General features: G+C 46.1%; 2 protein-coding genes across 4 annotated transcripts in view; both read right to left on the reverse strand.

The window, feature by feature from the left end:
• Positions 1–15345, reverse strand: part of LOC144121591 (uncharacterized) — a 35990-nt gene extending 20645 nt beyond the window's left edge. For all 3 annotated transcript variants that reach the window (XM_077654880.1, XM_077654881.1, XM_077654879.1), the window contains exons 1-2: positions 15212–15345; positions 3401–3640 (exon numbers count right to left, since the gene is read on the reverse strand). In XM_077654880.1, the coding sequence (XP_077511006.1) occupies positions 3401–3518 (118 nt within the window). In that variant the 5' untranslated portion in view covers positions 3519–3640; positions 15212–15345. The remainder of the gene's footprint in view (positions 1–3400; positions 3641–15211) is intronic.
• On the reverse strand, positions 15242–17302 carry LOC144121593 (uncharacterized). Its single transcript, XM_077654883.1, has 4 exons — positions 16741–17302; positions 16563–16678; positions 16328–16403; positions 15242–15372 (listed from the first exon to the last, which is right to left on the reverse strand). Coding segments are annotated over exons 1-4 (519 nt in total). The 5' UTR covers positions 17067–17302; the 3' UTR covers positions 15242–15371.
• Between the last annotated feature and the right edge of the window lie 3929 nt (positions 17303–21231).

Raw genomic sequence — 21231 nt, forward strand, 5'->3', positions numbered from 1 at the left:
GCACGGTCATGCTAGGCGTGACGGCGGACGGGCGGAAGCTCCCACCGTACGTCATTTTCAAGCGGAAGACCCTCCCGAAAGGAAAGCTCCCCCCTGGTATACACGTGCGCGTCCAAGAAAAGGGGTGGATGACCGCGGACCTTATGGTGGACTGGGTGAAGACTGTGTGGGGGCGGCGACCGGGAGCGCTTCTTTTTCCGTCGCTCCTCGTGCTTGATAGCTTTCGGGGCCACCTTCAAGAGTCAGTTCGGGCGAAGTTCAAGGAACTGCGCACGGACCTGGCTGTTATACCCGGCGGCCTCACATCAATGCTACAGCCTCTTGACGTATCTTTGAACAAGCCATTTAAAGATAACGTCCGGAGGCTGTACGCAGAATGGATGGCCGAAGGTGAAGACTGTCCGTGCAGCTGCTGTGCAGCTGGGTATCAGAGGCATGGGGGATGATTGATGTAAACATGGTGGCCAGAAGCTTCAAGACAACAGGAATTTCGAACACCCTGGATGCGACCGAGGACCACCTGGTGTGGGACGGCGAAGAAGCATCGGAAGATGAAGAAACCATCGATTCCAGTGTCGACACGGACTCTGATGAAGAGTAGAATTGCCTGCAGGACGTATGCAACGCGAGTAGTGACGGGGAGGTTGCGCACGGCAAATAAAGTGCTTTAGCAGCTTGAGCTTACGTTCACCCTGTACATTCATAACAAAGGTAAATTACGCTTGCCAGTAATGTTTTCGTTATATTTACAATTGCGGACCTGACAATCCTGATCTTGCACCCATTCATCTTTGCATTTAACACTCCGAAACATTTGCTTGAAAATTTTCCCCGCATAATTATCGCAACCCCAAACTTCGCGTTGATTTCCAGGAAAAAAAAGTGCGAGGATTACGCGAGTAAATATGGTAGTTGGCAGCCAGCTGCATTCCCCTTCTCTTGGTATCCCCTTAGTCTCTTTTCGAGACCACTGGTGATCTGTTCTATGCATTATGCATTCTGCCGTGGCTTAGCAGTACTTGTGGCTGGCCTAATTGTTCCATTGCTGTAATGATAAATAACTGCGCAAACGACAGGCAACTGACAGGGTTGTACATGCATGTCCTGTCAGCCATTGTTTCCTGAGTTTGTCTTTTATGTATGCACGGTTATTTCTTTATCCTGCCAGTTATTTTCTTCATCTAAACTTCAGCTAGGATATTGACAGCTGAGCCTTGTTCTTTAACCCACCCAGCAGCCTTTCTGTCTCCCCAATGCAATGCTTATCATTTTCCTATCCACTGCTTTGCCACATTGTCCTTACACTCATTCCAAGATTTTCATTAGCCTAGAAGTTTCAGCCCTCGCTTTGGCAGGGCTGCAAGTGTTAAGGAAGTTAAAAATTTTGAGGGAATCTCCAAAGGTGTGTGGAAATAAAAATGGAATTTAAAGCAGTACCTGTACAGGGGACTTTCTCTAGGTAAACGGTCTCGTCATTGTTGCTGAAAGCTTTCACATCGATGCGTTAGACTCTGAGCACGATATTCACATGAGCTGTAAGTAGCATGTTCCAGGCTGGCCTGGCCTATGTTGACCTAGACTACATTCCCCAAATGGGATTGGTGAATTTGTGCCTGAGTGTGCCTACCGCCTCAGACAATGCAGTCCAACTCGTCGCTCAAACACCCTGATGAATAAGCTTTTCATGGCTTTTGGTGCCCTTTTGCTTTTGAGGGTCAAATCATAACGCTAAACTAAAGTTCAAGCATTAAAACTTTGGATAGAAGTTACACGCTGCCAGGATTTCATCATCAGCGATCCCTTCATTGCAGATATGTAAAAAACTTGGAGAATAGATGACACAAACTCGGAATACGGACCCTGCATTCGGCAAATACGCATGTTCTAACCTGGCAATGCCCATTGTATATCACCCAAGAAACGAAGTCTGAAAATGTGAATATCCTTTTTTGTAGTCTTCTCTAGCATGCTTATCAAATCATTAGCTTCCTGAGGTGCAGGGGCTCTGCAGGGCAGAACAGCCTAAAACTTCTATGGTCATAATGCTGCATTAACTGAAGAAGGAGCAGTTTTTAATTCTGCTCTTGGTTTACTGTATTTGCCTATCTCTTTGCCCCAGGTTTACCGTTCTTTGACATTCAGAAATTATCAAAATTAGCTAGACTTAGTCATGCTGTAATGACCTTTTACTTAATGAATCTCCCAGTTTTTTACATATCTGCAATGAAGGGCTATTGCTGATGAAATCCTGGACGTTTATAACTTTTATCCGATGTTTTAATGCCTGGACATTAGTTTAGCTTTGTGATTTGGCCCTCAAAAACAAAAAACAAAAGGCCACCAAACGCCATGAAAACATGAAAAGCTTATTCATCAGGGTGTTTAAGCAGGGAGTTGTGCTGCACTGTCTGAGGCGGTAGGCCCACTCAGGCACAAATTCACCAATCCCATTTGAGGAATGTAGTCAAAGTCCACATAGGCCAGGCCAACCTGGAACATGCTACTTACAGCTCATGTGAATATCATTCTCAGAGTCTAACGCATCGATGTGAAAGCTTTGAACAACAATGACAAGACTGCTTACCTCTAGAGAGAGTCTCCTATACAGGTACTGCTTAAAATTCCTTTTTTTTGCCACACGCCTTTGGATATCCCCTTAAAATTTATAACTTCCTTAACACTTCCAGCCCTGCCAAAATGAGGGCTGGAATTTGTAGGCTAATGAAAAATCTTGGAATGAGCGTAAGGACAATGTGGCAAAGCAGTGGATAGGAAAATGATAAGCATTGCATTGAGGAGACAGAAAGGCTGCTGGGTGGGTTAAAGAACAAGGCTCAGCTGTCAATATTCTAGCTGAAGTTTAGGTGAAGAAAATAACTAGCAGGATAAAGAAATAACCGTGCAAATATAAAAGACAAACTCGGGAAACAATGGCTTTCAGGATATGCATGTACAAGCCTGTCAGTTTCGTGTTGTTTGCACAGTTATCATTACAGCAATGGAACAATTAGGCAAGCCACAAGTACTACTAAGCCATGGTAGAATAAATAATGCATAGAACAGATCACCAGTGGTCTCGAAAAGAGACTAAGGGATACCAAGAGAAGGGGAATGCAGCTGGCTTTGGTGCATATTCGGGTCAAGTGATGAGGTTAGAAGATTTGCTGAAACACAGTGGCTGTGGCTGGCACAAGAAATGGGTAATAAGTGATCATCACTGGTAGAGCCCCCTGCCCTGCTGCAGAGTTAATTCCGATGATGATGATGATCTTGATTATAAAGAGATTATAGTTATGGTGGTGGTGATGGTGACGATGACTGTGCAGCGTCCATGCATGGGCCACCTCGAACCCAGAACCTAAAGGACGCACAATCCCTTTCCGTGCATTGTCAACCTCACCTGGTCCAAATGGCAGGGCCTCGGCACACTGCCGCAGCTGCTGCTCAGAGGGGAACCCGGGGCACATCTGGAGCATGGTTGCGTAGCCTCGCTGGCCGGTTGCCAACCGGATCTGCATGGCCTTTCGTGTCAGCGCATCAGCCCAGTCAGGCGCGTCTTCACTGCATATCCCCCCGTCTGCACTGTCGCCTGCTGCTTGAGGATGCACAGGGTCTTCCACTTCCTCCTCGTCCTCTTCATCTGCAAGGTTGGGATGACAAAGGCGGAAGGGCACACTACAATCATGGCACAGGCATTCTTAATGCCATCAAGCAATGAACAAGCTCCTAAGTTGCGCTTAATTGAAAGTTTCGTTAGCTGGTGTCAAGGCAGTGGACTCAGAAATGCAATTTTTTATGATGTGGAGGAGCGAAGGGGCTTTAACGAACTGAATTCCACTCCTTTTTCCCAGATGCTGCCTCTCCTTAGAGCTCACCTTTTCCCTGTTCAAAACCTTCACACCTTGTCCTATACATCACGCAGAGGCAGGACAACAAAAGAGGAAGGACAGTGAAGGGCAAAAACCATCCATCATATCAACACTGCCATTAAAGTTGCAATTAAGCACGGTATTTCACTGTTGATAGGAACTCGCTGTAACACGCCCGACTTCTGCAAGCCTTTATAACAGATGCAGGCCTGTATCTTCTCACTCACTCTTTTTAGTTCCGTATTGCTCTGCTGCTCCAGCACAACTATCCACACTCATCTGAAACAGCTTCAAGTCCAATATGTTTGTTAGAACACAGTCCTGGAGAAGTTTTTCGGCCAATGGCGGCATGCTACGGCTACCACGTCAAAGCTGACTCCCACCATCAAGAAACAAAGGTTGGTGTTGCCACCAGAGACCCTATCAGGTCTTTTCATTCAAATTCATAGGCAACTAGCAAAGCATGCCGCATCAATATTAGGCCAAGAAGACCTGCAGCATACGTTCAACACAATGTACCTGTTCACTCAATTTACCCTAATCTCTCTACAGGTCCTTCAGGATCTCACCTCTTCTGACCAGTTGCCGTAATTTGCAGCATAGAAACTGCACAGCTAAAAAGTGAACACTAAACATCGCAAGCGCAATTGTTAGAGGCATACACCACCCTCTGAAAGCCAGTAACCAGAAAAAAAGCAGCAGCATCAGTGCTTTCATAAGCAAAGCACTACCAGGAGCTTTGCTCATGAAATGTAATGTTGCAAATGTCACTTGGTCTACTTCTGCATAAAGTGCAAAATTGCTCCTTTGCATGAGCACACAGTCCAATTACTTCATCTTGTTCCGCAAGGACAGAACCAGTACTAAATGCCACTGCACAAAAACACAGGCAATAAAAACATTGGAAATAAAAAAGGGGCATTTTGTAGGGCCATTTTGCAGTGCAGCTTCATTTCTCTCTTTTGTGGAAAAGCTACAAATTCATTTCAAAACACCCTTTGCCAGAAATTGCAAACAAACTTAAGTCGGCACAAGGCGAGTACAGACGACACCGTGTTGTTGTTAATGATTTGTCATGCATATTAGAGACCTTTAGAATAGGGTGACCCCTCAGTTTGGAGCATAAGGGAATAGCGGGGCGCCAGTGCGCAAGCGCAGTACAATAAGCGGAGGGGCAGTACTGTTCTGCGCCTGTGCACTGGTGCCTCGTTATTCCCCTGTGCCCCTAACCAACAGAATCACTTTATTCTAAATGTCTCTATTATCTATTCAATTCAAATGTAACTTGATATATTTCACATGACATGCTGAATGGTTATTGGCAACAGTAAGTCTACAAGAGGTTGATGTCATTCCTTTAAGGCAACACCAAAAAATTTATCAAACAAGAAATAACGACTTCACTGGCCTAAACAGCTCGCTGCCTGCAGCATTTTAACGTTAAGTGGCATTCTTATATACACTGCTGGACAGCCGTGAAGAGACAGCATAGGCATTTTTGATGCCCACAAGGATATTCATTGTTTCACACAGCAAATCCAGGAGTAAGTTGATGTTCACATTACACCATGGCTACCAACTCAGCATTACAGACAGCAGTGCTGTGGCACTCTGTAGTGCAACGGCAGCCCTCGAATTAAAACACAAACTGCAAAACTAACATCCAGATCAAGCTACATTTCTGTCTGCTAGAAATAAACAAGGAAAAGCCAGCTTAATAGAGTGTAAGACGCATGCAAGCTGTGCATACATGATAAATTTCAATACCCCCTCTTTCAACAACACTTTTTTTCTCCCATTTTAAACTCAGCAGTGCAGCCAGGTGCCAGCAATGTACAGTCATGAACAAAAGTATCCGGGATGCCGATTTGCGGAAAAAATTGATTGCTGCTTTGCCTCCCTAGCTGGTCAACTGGTTTACTTTGCAGTGGGTTGAGCGCACATGTCACCTCATGCTTCTGTGCTTTTCACTGACCTGCTTTGTCTGAATGCACAGAAATAGATTTTTTTTCTGCAGGCTAATCTGGAAAGATCCAAATTACAGTAGAACCCCGCTGTTACGTTCCTCACTGCTGCGTTTTCCCGGCTGTTACGTCGTTTTCGTCCGGTACCGGCATAGCTCCCATAGGATCCAATGTATTGGGTACCCCGCTGTTACATTGTAGCTGTGAAAACGTTCCCGCATGATACGTCGCAACCTGGCACCCCAAACCCGGCCGGGCAACGCGCACCAACCGCCATTTTGACGAGTCTTGGCCAGGCTTGGCTACGGAATTGGCTACAAGACCATGGCCTCCGAGATCACCCTCTTTCACATGCGTGGGTAATCTCAGAGGCCATAAAAAGCCGCACGCGAGTTGGAGAGATTGCCACTAGATGGCCACTGCCTCGTCAGCCGAAGTGAGTAAAACCCGCGGGCCTGCAGCAATCCAGTCTTCCTTGTTTGTGCGGTTCAACCCATCCGAGTCGTCCGTGTCCTCCCGTCAACACCTACGCTGCCTATGCCTCGTCAGGCCTCGCTAATCCAGTCTTTCTTGTTTGTGCAGTTCAGCCCATCCGAGTCGTCCGTGTCCTCCCGTCAACACCTACGCTGCCTACGCCTCGTCGGGCCTCGCTAACACCGCAAGCGATTTGTCGTCCTTTGATGGCGTCGCGCAAGCGCAAGGCGCTTTCCCTCGAGGAAAAGCTGAATGTTCTCAACGCAGTCGACAGGCAGCCAGCGCAGAAAAGAGTCGACATCGCCAAGGATCTTGGTCTGCCACCCTCGACGCTTAACAGCATCGTCTCGAAGCGTGCCGAGATACAAGGGAATGCCGCTTCAGCGTGGACTGCAGTGAGCGCGTCAACTGCACAGCACTGCTTCGCGCGGTGTGGCTTTCGCATGGACGGTGGAGAGGAAACTGCCACGGAAGCTGAAGAGACGGAAGCAGCCTCTCATGATCAAGAGCTGAGTGAAGCTTTGAATGCGTTGGGTGCCACGGGAGTCACGTATGACGACTACGTCGCCGTGGATGCTGCTGTCGTGACGTCCGAGTGTCAGAGTATCGCCGAGATCGTTGCAGACTCGGTCGCGAGTGAAGCCTCAGACTGTGATGACGACGAGAAGCACGAGCCGCATGATTCCGGGGAGTTGGCGGACCCGAGCTTTGGAGAAGCCGTCGCGGCTCTGGACCTCCTCCGCAGGTACGTCGCACCTCAAAGCGACGCTGAGAGCAATGCGGCTTTCCAGGCCATCGAGAAACGTGTGGTGCTTTCCAGCGAGCGGAAAAAACGGCAATCGACCATTCTCGATTTTTTTAAGACCTAAGCTCACTTGATGTCAAAATAAATTGTTTCAAGGCAAAGCTGCACTGTTTTCATTAATTTTCGGACCTTTCCTCACTGTTGCGTTTTCCCGGCTGTTACGTTTTTTTTTCGCGGTCCGGTGAAAAACGTATGAACGGGGTTCCACTGTATATGAAGCTATGCAACATAAGCAGCCCTGTGCTGACCAAACCACTGATGATTATCAGCCTAAAAGAATCTATCTGCCAGATAATGTACTTGCCTTACTTTATGAACAGCAGTTTCGACAGCCAATATAGCAGTGATAGCAGCACCAGCACAATAATGGACAGCACCAAAAGGAATAAGTGATAGGGATCTGCCTTGTGACTTATTGAGCACCGTGATGTTTGTGTCTGGCAGGCTCTTATCACCACTAAAGGTTGCTCAACAGGTTGTTCAGAGGACCTGTCATGCTATACGTAGGCACATCAGGCTTTCTAACTTTCACGGTGTCTTGGAAGTTAGCAAAATGTTAAAACCCTGTTATGCTCTTTCAGTCTAGCCTGCACTTCTAATTTCCACTGCTGTTCATCTACCCAAGCTGTTGTTACTGCCACACTAGCACGCGGTTTGAGATGTTGAGGCCCCATGCTAAAGACTGAAATGAAAGCTTTTCTGTCTATTACAGGTTAAGACAGTGCTAAGGCCTTCCCTCAGCTTTAGCCATACTGTAAGCTGCCAAGAAGAAGACAGCCCACCACCAAGTGATGAACATTTTTTTGTTTTTGGAATGATTTTCTATTTTTGCAAAATCAGACAATTGTCCACACCTCTAGGAGAATGACAGGAACTCATCCATGAGGGGGCAGTGACTCAGAAAAGAAACCAGAGAAGGTTTCAGTCGCAAAACTTGGCTTTACTCTGTCATAAATGCTTAACTCTTTCCTGCCCACGCCTATGCCCATCGATAGCCCGCTATCGATGGTTGCAAGTTCGTATTTACGCGCTTTCGAAGCGTTTACGGACATGCTGCGCCATCTAGTAAGTAATAAAGGAACTATTCTTTCAGTTTCGGTTTTTTGTTTCAGGTTTTCGCCGCGCGGGGGTTTTAAACGACACTTCGAAGTTAGGTGACGCTCCCTCGTTGTGTCCGTGATGGCGTCGACATCGCGCGCTTCTGCTCCGCGCAAACGTCGCGCTTCCATCGATCCCGATGCATCTGCGAGCGATGTTTTTGAAGATGAAAGCAGCAGCGACTCGGAGGACAACTTCAGTTCGTCGGATTTTAGTACTGAAAGCGAAAGTGCGTTGATCCAGCCCGGAACGGCCGCAGGCATCCGTCGGTAAGTTTCGGTTTCTCTGAATCGTTTCGCTGCGCTCCCACGCTGATCTGTAGATATCCTCCGTGTGCTGAAGGTCAGATTTCTTATCTGCAGGGTGGCAACGTCTTTCGGGAGGGACCATTTGCCGGCGGCTGCGCAGGGTGTCGTGTTTTCTCCTGCACGACGGCCAGGCCTCGACCTCGGCATCGCGCTCCGGAGTGGCGCTAGGCGGTTCTCCAGAGCCGTTGATTTCTTTTTTCTTTTTTTCACTGGTGAAATCATCCGAGAGATATGCGACAATACAAATAAATATGCCTGGATGCATATTCTTGAAAAACCAACTTACGGTGAGAGAGATGGGTCCTGGAGAGAAGTGACACCGGATGAAATGCAGAAGTTCATCGGACTGCTAATCTACATGGGTATCGTGCAAGTCCCACGTCTGCACTCATATTGGAACACGGGGAGATTGTTCGCAGGCCTTGTACCACCGAAAGTGATGCCGAGAAGGCGATTCAAGGCATTACTGGCATTCTTGAGTGTGACGGACCCAGAGAAGACCACTGCCGCAACCCACGGGAAGCTTCACCGCGTATCTTCTCTGCTAAAACACATGAACGTTTCGTCTCCGCAGTTCTTTCAGCCGCATCGGTACCTGTCCGTTGACGAGAGGATGGTGAAGTCGAAAGGTCGTTCTGGAATTCGGCAGTATATGAGGGATAAAGTAATAAAATGGGGGTATAAATTGTGGGTTCTGGCTGATTCAAAAACTGGCTACACGGTTCAATTCAATGTGTATACCGGAAAGCGAGAAGCGCCCAGTGCACGTGGTTTGGCATTTGATGTTGTGACGCGGCTGTGTGAGAACTACCTTGATCAGGGATACTTAATTTTTTTGGACAACTTTTACACATCAACATCTTTGTTCATCCATCTACTGGAATTCAAGACACTAGCTTGCGGAACGACCCGAAAAGACCGCCGCGGTTTTCCCAGCGAACTAAAGGACACAAAATGGGAAAAAAAAGCAGGAAGAGGAGATGTTCGATGGCTGCGGGACAAGGACGTATTGTATCTGCAATGGAAGGATAAGCGGGTTGTCCACATGATGTCGACAGCCCACACCGCTAACGACTATGTTATTGCGAAGCGAAGAAAAAAAGTCGAGAACAAATGGACCGAAGTCTCAATCAGAAAGCCGCAACTCATAGACTACAATGTGGGCATGCTGGGAGTCGACAAATCTGACCAGCTTATCGGATCCTACAACGTCCTCATGAAGTGCGTGCGCTGGTGGAAGACCCTGTTCTTCCATTGTATAGACATTGCTGTAGTCAACAGTTTTATACTGTTTGATGAGCACCGCCGACAGCATCCAGAGGTGGCAGAACTGTCAAGAATCTCGCGCTTCGACCAGTTCGCCTTCAGACTAGAACTGACTGAGCAGCTGCTGGGATTTGATGAGCGACCTTCTGTAAACCCCGCCGTTCCTCCAGTTGTTCCACCAGGTGGTGCACCCCAAGGTCTTCAGCACAAGCCAAAAAAAATGGAGCGTTATAGGAACTGTAAGTTGTGCTATGAAGACAGAAAAGTTGAACAGAAAACAAATGTCTTCTGTGAGACCTGTGCTATCAATTTGTGTTTCACTACGTCGAGAAACTGTTTTGCCCGTTGGCATGACACGCACCATGCCTAACGTTTTTTTTTCCGCCTCAATAAGTTCTGGACATAGAAAGCTGAAATTTTGTGAAACATTGTACAGATGTATCCTCAACAAAATGTATATACTGAAATTTTTTTATATTTTGTGTGTGTAAAAAAATGTTGATGTTTTTGTATATTTTGTCCAGTGTTGTTTGAAATTTTTGTGCAATTTTGTTTTTCAAAATTTTCTCCAATTAACATGTTCATTGAGACTAACACCATTAAAAAGACAATTTCCTCTTCTCAACAATGATACTATTTCCTTGAGTATCAAGCATGTTTTGTTGAAGGAACAAAAATATTTCCTATACCACCCAAAAACCACTACTTTTCCCATGGGCAGGAAAGTGTTAAGGGGGGACACTGGTCTTTGTAACCAAAAAATGACCCAAAAATCAATTTTTTAGAAATGACATTTTTGGAGCCTATAGATACTATTTTTACTTTACCCGTTTTCTCCTGCAGGAAATCTGTATTTTGACCATAATATTAAATTTAGATCATTGTGTGGGCTCAATTTATGCAGGAGCAGGCGATTTAACACCATGAAAATTTTGGACACCTGGCAGTCTTAGTACGTCAATATCTCAACGTCTAGGACAGATAGACATGTCATATCGTTTGCTAAGGGAAGCTGAAGGCACAATGTATGCAATAATTGAAGCACAACTGTTCAATCACACCTCAAGAATTTGTAATTTTGCAAAGTTTATCTATGCATGATATTCACGGTTTGAATGCTGCTATTCGAAGTGCTGTAAAATTACTAATGAGGGCAAAATGAGAAAACTGCGTTGATTACTGCACTCTTTACTCACCATACTATGTAGCCATGGGTTAAAAATTATTTTTATTGAGCCATTTTTTTTGTACCAAGGTACTAATAAATGACTAATTAAAATTATTCATCTCAACAACCAACAAATTAATTAAGAAAGTAATTTCATATTTGAAATCAGTATAAAAAACTGAGCAAGTTGACACAGTTTCTTTAGGATTGGACTAAAAATAAGGAAAGTAGGCCTGAGACCAGTGTCCCCTTTTAAGTAGCCACCATCAAGGACCATAGTGGTTCAAACATTCAAATGATGTGTACATTGCCTTTGATCCGGAGAATGTCAGCTTTACAATTGCCCCACACAAGCACTCCCTACTGGCCCCATTTCCCCCCCCCCCCCTCCCCCCTGAAACAGTGATGTGCACATCAGTACAATGTTAAACACCAAGAGCAGGTGTTTGTAGAGAGGCTTCAATGCCAGAGAGTTCTGAAAGGTTCACCTTTCTGAGGCTCTGTTTCTGAGCTAGCTACAACACTGACCTTCTTGACCAGACGTTAAGAGTTAGCCTGCTCTTTAGTTTTATCCAGTTCGACCATCAATTTGGGTGCGCTTTCATTAACCCAGCACACGGCCACAGTCGCTACTTGGCACAGGTGCTCTGCATTGGCAGAGCAAAATACACCATGAGCAGAGCATAAGAAGCAATGCAGGTGCCATGAACGCACCGACAGCTTGTAGGCAGTGCTGTCTAAAAAAATATGCACTCAAAAAGTAAACAGCGCTTGCAGAGATGAAACTGCTCATCTCCTGCAACACTTCTGCAGATTCTGAAAAAGCTGTTCTTTGCGTTTTTAGAAGATACTGTGAAATGGACACAGGCCAAGCCAGGAGCCCTTGAGAACTCCGCACTGTGCCTGTTTCAGGAATTGGAAGAGGAGTTGCTGGCAGTGCAAGTGTCAGTTTGGTTAATGCACGCACTTTGCAAGTATTCCAGCGGTGCAAAGATATTTCAAGGGCTTTCTTACGAACATGTACCAGGCATGCACTGAATCACAGGCACAAGTACAAACAGTGCAAGATGGAAATCAAGAGAAAAACATAATTATATTCAACCATGCTCTGCACCCGATCTTGCACATGCAGGCCAGTTGTCATTCAACAAAACCATGTGACAAGAACTAAACTGTGGTATAAGAATGTCTGTGACATGTTCAGAATAAGCTAGGAGAAGGGGAATGACAGAAATAGCGGGAGAGTAAACGGATAACTTGTATGAATGACTGAGAATTTCTTTTTGCTATTTTAAGTTGTCAGACCATATGGGGTTAATTCCTTCGATTCAATTTAAATGTGGCAAATGCACTTTCAAATTACTGTACCTTCACTGTCACAGTAAATCTAAATATGGTCCAAGAGTTGGTGTTTCTGCGCAACTAACTAGGCATCATCATGCGGAATCACTAACAAAGGTCAGTGCTAGAACCGATGTTTTTAAATTCTCACTTTTTTAACGCACAATAACTGAATGGAATGAACTCCCCCTGAAGTACTAAACAGCAATGATTCCATCGATATGACTGCTTACTGAAAGTTGATAAGTTGTTTCTTGCTTCATGCTATGTACTATAATTAATCATCTTTGTTTTCTGCGATATTATTTGCTATGCTTTCTTTTATGCATTCCTACCTCTCCTGCTTGGACCTATTTTATGGTTTGCAATATACTGTAAATAAAATATATACATAAATCAAACTGCACAAGCCTAGCATCTTCTGTAAATGCAATGTACATTGGATTCCACATTCTACTGCGAACTGAACTCTCTGCACCATGGGAGACAGGAGGATCACAAGAATACATGAACAGTAGCGTACAACCTTTGTCAAAAGTTTACAGCTCAAGAGAATTTGCTTCTAAGCCGTGTAATGGAGCTCTTGCAGCATCGATGGAAGTCCTAACCTTCGCCATGGGGAGGACTAGAGTCCCTCTTTCCTTCAGAAGAATTTGAATCCTGGGGATGCATACATAACGAGCCACACGATGTAGTCAAATGTACAGAGGTGAGCATGCTTGTCTAGAGGGTTGGAGAAGTGTGATGCGCTACAAATAAGACAATATCTTATTGCAGCCCTTTTGTTGCAGGCACTGTACTTGTTCGCTATCATTCGTGTAGCTATGCAGCAGCACTTGACTGCAAGGATTACCAGTAAAAACTGCTGCCTGGTTAAAATTTTCAATCTTTCGCACCACAGCTCGAGCGCTCTAGACAAGCCGGCTCACATCTGTACCTGTCGAGTGTATCACCACAGCCTATTTACTTTTGTATGCAACATTACCACAACGATGTGGCAGTTGTGCTATGGTTGGCCTCAACAATAAGATGGTGCTGTTGGTACCCAAGCAAAAGCAGTAGCAAATCTAAGTCTTAGGAATTGAGCCTGTTTGTTTCTTTAAATAAGGGGGGGGGGGTCAGGAACCATTTTCTGCACCTGCCATGCTATACGGGCAATATTCCCATTGCTAGCATGACAGCTGTGCATTCGGCGCGGCTGCTGACAGCAGGCACAAGCGATCATCACACAGCGACAGTGCAGCCGCCCTCATTTGTCAGAGCAGTCGCTCGTATAGTCCGCTGTCACTCAGTGCAACTATCTGCAAACAATTCCATGTAAGGTGCGCTTCACGCAGCAGTAAAAATCGTGCTCGGTCTCTGATAAGCTGTTTCCCCTTTTATTCTTTCTCGATTGTTCTTCACAGCATAGGCGCCACTTGTGCTGTGCCCTAAGCTTTCCAAGTTAGCCCGCCAACGAAGACGCCTCCTGACACCGGGTGCAAGCTTCACCAAAAATACGTCAGAAGAAACGCTCACATGCACTCATTTGCAGCATGTTCGTAATCGCAGGCTGCGGGCCGTTTCGTCGCTGGGTGTTGTCGCTGATGCTGAGCTGACACTGCTTACAGTGAGAAATGCATACAACTTCCGACTTTCACAAAGTAAATAAATCGTAACGCACGTATGTAGTACAGACCGCGAAACGCGAATACGCGAGTCATTTTGGGTCGTCGCCGGCAAGCTGGAACAAAAGCAATGGACACGCACATTCACTGCAAGTTTGCCCGCTGCCGCTACCCAGCTGTGCGTCTTGCAAAGGGTTGCAAGGTAACATCACAAAAAATTGACACACACTGCTTATGTGTGCGAATGCGAAAGCACGTGCGTATGACACCACCTGGAACGCTGGACGAGAAATGGTTGGTCGCAATTTTGACGCGAATGTAGCAGGGAAAAGTGCCGTCATATTGAACTCAGCCAGTGGGAGGTGTATAAGGCGAATGTCATGTATATGACCGTCTGGAAAGGCAGCCCTCAGCTTGCTGTGTGCGCCATGCGACCACTTGATGACCGCATATTTATCTTGACATGACTGGGATTTTCTATACCGTCTGCGAGCGCTCATACATGCCGTCAAGTTTTCTCGTAATGGGGCTAGCAATGCTTCCACACTGAAACACGAAACTAAAGTGGACAACGAATATTGCACAGCCTGTACACTTCACAGAAGTTCAAAATTTTTATAAGCCCCCTGCAGCTAGCAGGAATTAAAAAACAAATGTGTAGACACCCTGCACGTTGCAGAAGACAAACAAAACCAGTCATATGCACACTTACTGCATCCTGCAGAAAAAAGGAAAGAAGAAATGCATGACTGTTCTGCACCTCCCAGAGAAAAAAAAAATGTACAAACACTTCCTGCACCTTGCAGAAGGAAAACAAATATATGCTTAACGTCTGCACCTGGCAGGGAATTAAAAAATATTGTGCGCCTTGCAGAAGGGAAAAAAACGGAAGAAACAGGTAAAAAAGGAAAAGAAAGCCACACCGAACAGTTACTGCAGTGGCTGTACCTGATTCTGCAAGACACGCATAATCAATGCCACTGCAAGTACCACTTGCTGCGTGAGGAGCACTGAGTCAGCCCTTGCTGCATCTGCAGTCCGCACCATCCGCACCCCAGTTTGTGTCACGGCAGCAGTCAGCCGCCGTGAGGCTGCGGAATTCTGCCGCTGTCTGGCTTTGGTGCGGCACATAAAAGGAGCTTCATTTGCACACTTAACAGACATGGAATGGAGGGCTCGTTTCACATAAAGATGACCTACTGAAATGTGTCTAGAGATCAGGCATAGGTTTCGAACTGTGAATGTAGATACAACATGTTGCATGCCACTGCTTCTCCTTCACTAAATGTGGTGGGTGCTGTCTGCACATACCTCCAGGAGGCGTGCGTGAAACGCGACGTCCTCAACATTGCGGGCTACGAAGAGGTCGGTGCGCCGGGTCTCCGCTAGCAGCTGGCACACCTCCTCCACCCGCGAGCTCTGCTGCTGCTGCCTGGGACGGCCCGGCACCACAGCTGGCTGCTCCTGTGTATCTGTCAAAAGGAGAAAGTGATTGAATGTACACTTGTCATATAGCGGAGCACGATGTGCAATAACCTGACTGTTTGGTGCAATATCTCAGAGTGCTGTTGACATGCATACTGGGGAGCAGTCCATAAAAGCATTCATAATCAGCGGTATGACAAAAACAGGATTGTTTCAATGTGCACATTTGTGTAACCATCGCAGACACCACAGTTTCTGTTGTAAGAGGAAAAAAGCTTGCACAAGGTACCAGTGCTGCATATGAAAGACACTTTTGTGGGTGGCCGCCGCGGTGGCCGAGTGGTTATGGCGCTCGGCTGCTGGCCCGAAAGACGCGGGTTCAATATTGGCCGCGGCGGTTGAATTTCGATGGAGGCGAAATTCTAGAGGCCCGTGTACTGTGCGATGTCAGTGCACATTAAAGAACCCCAGGGGGTCGAAATTCACGGAGCCCTTCCCTACGTCGTCTCTCCTAGCCTGAGTCGCTTTGGGGCGTTAAATTCCCATAAACCAAACCAAACTTCCGTGGGTATTGTAAAGTGATACTGATAGTCTCCTCCTGCAAATGGTGTTAATGTTAGGTAGTTTGTAAAATGGATAATGTGGAGTCTGATATTGGAACAACAACTCACAGGCTGTGTCACAAGGCATGTCATCCTCCTCCAGCTCTTCCAGCTCCTCTACATCCGTATCTATGTGAATTCATTCCACAAGACACCACTGCTTAGTGGACAGTTTCAGCAGAGCATGTATTGGCGCAAAACACAAGGTTACTAGGTACTGAGACACAAGAAGAAAAGCAGCCGTACCAAGAGGGCAAGATAGTACAAGGTACATAACTCGAGGTTGCATACGTTACCTCAGCATTCGCATCCCTTCCTAACTAAAAGAAAAACCACAATGAGGTCAACAATGTGCACAAGTTGTTAGGTGTACATATCAAATGACTAAAAAGTCACTTACCAGATGGAGAGCGCGCCTCTGCCTGCTGCAGGCCGCTCGTCCCTGGTACCTCCCCCACGGACACACGGGGCTGGTTCTGCAAGGGGCACAGCGCCCCACGTTCATGCACGAGTGTCTCGAAGTTCATTCTGTGTGAATTGCTCACAGCACATGGCCCCGAGGTTGACATTCATTATTCTTCATTAGCCTCCACTGCCATTCCCCCTTCCTTATTAGTAACGTCACCGCGGCTTACCACATGCCTGGCTGGAGGAAGAAAACATGGGATCTGCGACGCCTTGCACGAGGTCTGGCGCCCGCAGCTTGCACACACGGCCTGGCAGCCCCGGCCGCCTGCCGCCTCCAGTGCCCCTGCGACAGGATGCGGAGCCATATTCAAGGGCCATTCGACAGACCGTTGTTGACACGCTCACCTTCCCGCTGCCAAAAACTGTGCCTCCTCCCTATTGCACCGGGTGCACCACACCTGCCACGTGTGGCGCCAGAGGGGCACACTTTTGACAACGGGGCCCACGGCGTTGAGCAGGTTCGCAACCTCCTGCCACAGCTCGCGCCTGCGAGCCGCCGTGTAACCCACGGAAAGGGGTGAGACAGCGTGAGCTAGCGCCGGGTGCTGCTCCGTGAAATCAAGCATTAGTTCGTAATGTGGCTTCGACACGCGCGTGCGTGCCTTGGCAGACATGGCCATTTCAAATGATAACGGTCTATCATGCCAATTCCGCCAGCGATTTTTTGGCATCGGTCAGGGAATGAAATAGGGAATGTACTGTAGGTATACATCTTGGCTTCACGCGGACGTGCGCTATATATAACTTGGGTTCACACAGCAGAGCATAGACGTGCGCTCTACTGCAACAACTTATACAAGGTTACGAAGCAGCAAGGACGAGCAAGGCGGTTTCACATGGTGCGACGCGAACGAAAAATTACGGCCCGGTCGCACTGTCCTTGCGACGGTAATCGCAGCCGCCGTTTCACATGAAAACGATTTCTGTCGGTGCCGTCGGCACCCTAGCGCCCTCGTGTCGGTGCGGCCTTTTGAGTTGCTGAAGATTCTTCAGCTGCAATAAATGTCAAACATCGTGCCAGGCGTTGATTTCGTAATCATGAGTAGTAATATTGAGTTGTAATGTATTATTATGTTGAAAAAAGAACGTTTTCGAGATTTTCTTTTTCGCCTTTGTTACCAGATACGCGACTGCGCGCATCTGGCCGCAAAGCTGGCGCGCGAAGTGTTGCGCGCGGGTCGACTTCCGGCGCGCTAAGCACTGAGTGACCGAGCATTCAACCGTTGACACCCTAGAGGGACCGTTCTCCGTTTCTTTCGGTATGGACCTGTCAGTAGCGCAAAGTACTTTGCTTCTCGAGGAGTACTACCTCCTCGAAAAGAAAAAGCTGTTGCTGAGCGGTACGCCAGGGAGAGTTTCGGTTCTAGCAGACGACCGAGCGGGCGCTCTACCACCATATTTCAGCCCGCAGCAGCTTTTGCTAATGGAAGAGTATCTCCTTCTGGAGAAGAAAAAGATTCTATTGAGCGCTCCTGTGCCCAGGCGGTGGTGGACGCGGCCGATATGACAAAACCGCAAGGAAGAGTCAGTGTTCTACACAGTGGTGAGTTCATACTGTCAAAATTCATTTTGTGGCTATTCCTCTCTTGCTTGTGTTCTCATACTAGAATTTCTGTTCTCATACTAGAATTTCTGGGTCTGGCGACCCCGATTACTTCAAGAAATATTATAGAATGACGCCTGAGAAGTTTGAGGGGTTGCACTCGCTCCTTGAGGAGCATCTAACAAAGCCTTATGTTGTGCGTGAGCCACTGCCGTCGCGAGCACGGCTGGCAATAACGCTCAGGTACGTACACAAACATATCAGTACGTTGAAATTATTTTGCTTTAATATGTCATTCTTTTTGTTTGCTGCTCTTTTCCAGTGTTCTTTTAATTTTATGCTCTTCCCAGATGTAGATTCCTTTTAGGCCCCAATTTGCACAATGATTAAAAACATTAACATCTAGGAAATAAATTTCAGTGAAAGCCTCGTAATTGTCTTTTTTTTTCAGATACCTGGTTTCAGGTATGTACATGCAGGATGTGGCCTTGGAATTCCGTGTGGGGATATCTACAGTATCCGCTACAGTGCATTCGACATGCAGACTGCTGTGGACAACATTGCAGCCTTTGTATCTCAAGGTATATATTGTATCTACATTTTTAAGCACAAGTAAGCCAAACTAGATTTTTGTGCGTTTGAAGATCGAGTTCTGCATGCAGGAATGCAGATTTCACCGCTTATCTCCACTATAGTCCCAACAAGCAGTTTGGTGCTTGAATTTTGAAAAGTATCTAATTTAAAGAGCTTCCATTTCAGGTGGCAACAACTGAAAAATGGGAGGAAGTTGCCAGGGGTTTCAAGGAGAAGTGCAACTTCCCAAATTGTGTCGGAGCAGTAGACGGCAAACACATTCAAATCCAGGCCCCTCCACACTCAGGCAGCCTCTACTACAACTACAAAGTATGTCGTTCTTGGTAGCAGTGCGTCATATTAAGACTTGACTGTGTTTGCAATACATTCTCATTACAGGGAACCTACTCCATTGTGTTGCTGGCGGTTGCCGATAGTAACTTAAAGTATGTAATGATTGATGTGGGTGCTTACGGTCGGCAAAGTGATGGGGGCACTCTCAGCATGTCTCGATTTGGCAAATGTCTTGAAGGAGGTGGTCTTGGGTTGCCTGGACCAGAACACCTGCCAGGCACACAAACAGCAGCACCCCATGTATTTGTGAGAGATGAAGCATTTCAGCTTCGGCCGGATTTTCTCCGGCCTTATTCTGGCAGGAGCCAGAGTGAAGAAAAAAGAATCTTCAACTACAGACTCAGCAGAGCAAGGTGATTGTGGCGACTCTGCAATGTCCTTTTTATACTCAGGTGTGAAGTTATCATTTCCCATTTCATTTTCAGGAGGTGCGTGGAAAATACCTTTGGTGTTATGGTGTCGCGGTTTCGCGTCTTTCAACGCAGCATCAACCTTCTACCAAGCAATGTCGACAATGTTGTGATGGCATGTTGTGTGCTTCACAACTTTCTTCGAGACGATGTCGTGTACATGTCTGCAACTTCTGATGACGAACCTCAAGATGCAGCCAATGTTCAATTGTGTTCAGATGGCGGATCAAGTATGCTTGATCTTCAGCCACCATGTGGACACAACTACAGCCGGACAGCTGCAGAAACCAGGGATTTGTTTTCTTGTTATTTTTCAAGCCCTTGTGGTGCTGTGCCGTGGCAGCGAACATATGCTGGCCTGCGCAATTAGTGCATAATTCACTTGAAACAATTCCTATGTTTTGTACCCTTCTTTGTCCTCTGTTTTCATCATAATAGAGATGGTACCTTCATTAAGAATTGCATAATGATGATGTATCTTTTTTTTTCTACTCTGTATATGATCAATTAGTTAGACATGATCCTTTGCCCTGCAGTGGGTGTAGTAAGGCTGATGATGATGATGATGATATATGTATTGTGCTTATGCTATCTTCCGACATGAAAATGCAATACTCTTACTTTGTTACTTTAGCTTCAGTTCGTGCAGTGGTTTTGCACATCTATTTTTTGTGTAACGAGTGTCCGGAAAATAAATCACTACATATGTAAATACGTTGTGCAACCGTTGTACGCCTTGTAAAGAGGGGCTTGAACCTCATCAAGTGAACTATTTTTCACTTTTGTTCGAGCCCCTACCGCTTTGACGGAAAATAAATCATATCATATGATATCACAGTGAAATAATCCTCATTTTTGACTGCATAAAAGTTATCCGTATATAATTCATTTTACTGTGCATTATATTTCTTCACTATTTATTAATGTTTCACCATGAAAACGCTTCTGCTAAGATTGCCCTGACGTACAGCTATAATTAGCCTTGTGCTTGATTTTTATAATAAAATTGTTTATAGCTGTTCTCTTTTTTCTATACATTTCCTACTGCACCTAAGCATACATTGCTTGTGGGTGGGTAGGCAGATAAGCAGACATACCGGGCAAGCATGTGTGTTACAAAGAAACACCTTACTGCTTCATATAATGGCATGTTTGCTTGATATAATGGCACACTAGCTCATTTTATAAATAATTTATTTATCACAGCACCCACAGCATCTTAAATGGCATCACAGTGGGAGGGAGGGTATTGCAATGAAAGAGAAAGAAAAAAGAAGTACAAGTGAATTGCCATGGGCACGAAAAAACATGATTAAAAAAACTGCAACAATGAACCACAAAAACAGACAGCAACAACTGTACCAAAAACACATGCCATACATACATATAAAAGGAGAAGAAACAATAAATGGCAAATAATACATAAACACATAGTTATCACAGTACACATTTCGTTCAAGCAAATAGGGAGTTTTAGGATAGGAGGCCACAAATGGTTAAGTGGATAGGGGAACAGCTGAGCGCCAGTGTGCATGTGCAGAACAACCGAGGGCCGCAATTGTTCTCCACATGCGCACTGGCTCACTGCTATTTCCTTATCCCTACAACCGGTTGAGTCCTCCTATTCTAAAGCTCTCTAATCTTAATCCACAATTTGTGAACCTGCAACAAGCAGGTTTGCAGCATATACACCTCTAGCATAGTCTGAGACTATGTGTAGCAATTCCATCCTCAGATGGCTTTGCATTTGCTGTGGCACCCTTGACATTGCTGGGTGCAGCGACAATAAAAAGTGTTTTGCATCGTCCATAGACTGCTGAGCCGCAAAGGCGGAAAGCCACGAAGCAAGCACTGAGGCTAAGCAAATGAAAAGGATGCAATTCCCGAGCTGTTGGCTGAATATTTTGTGAAGTTGCAGGCTATTATGCAGCCTGTGCAACAAATCAGCTGAGTCTG

The sequence above is a fragment of the Amblyomma americanum genome, chromosome 2 (genome assembly GCF_052857255.1).
Source record: "Amblyomma americanum isolate KBUSLIRL-KWMA chromosome 2, ASM5285725v1, whole genome shotgun sequence".
Lineage (NCBI taxonomy): Eukaryota > Metazoa > Arthropoda > Arachnida > Ixodida > Ixodidae > Amblyomma > Amblyomma americanum.

Coding starts and splice junctions, on each gene's coding strand:
- LOC144121593 (XM_077654883.1), bottom strand. CDS start 17,066: ATGCCAAAAAATCGCTGGCGGAATTGGCATGATAGACCGTTATCATTT. Junction 16,679..16,740: donor CAGTTTTTGGCAGCGGGAAG/GTGAGCGTGTCA, acceptor ATCCTGTCGCAG/GGGCACTGGAGGCGGCAGGC. Junction 16,404..16,562: donor TTCCTCCAGCCAGGCATGTG/GTAAGCCGCGGT, acceptor TGCCCCTTGCAG/AACCAGCCCCGTGTGTCCGT.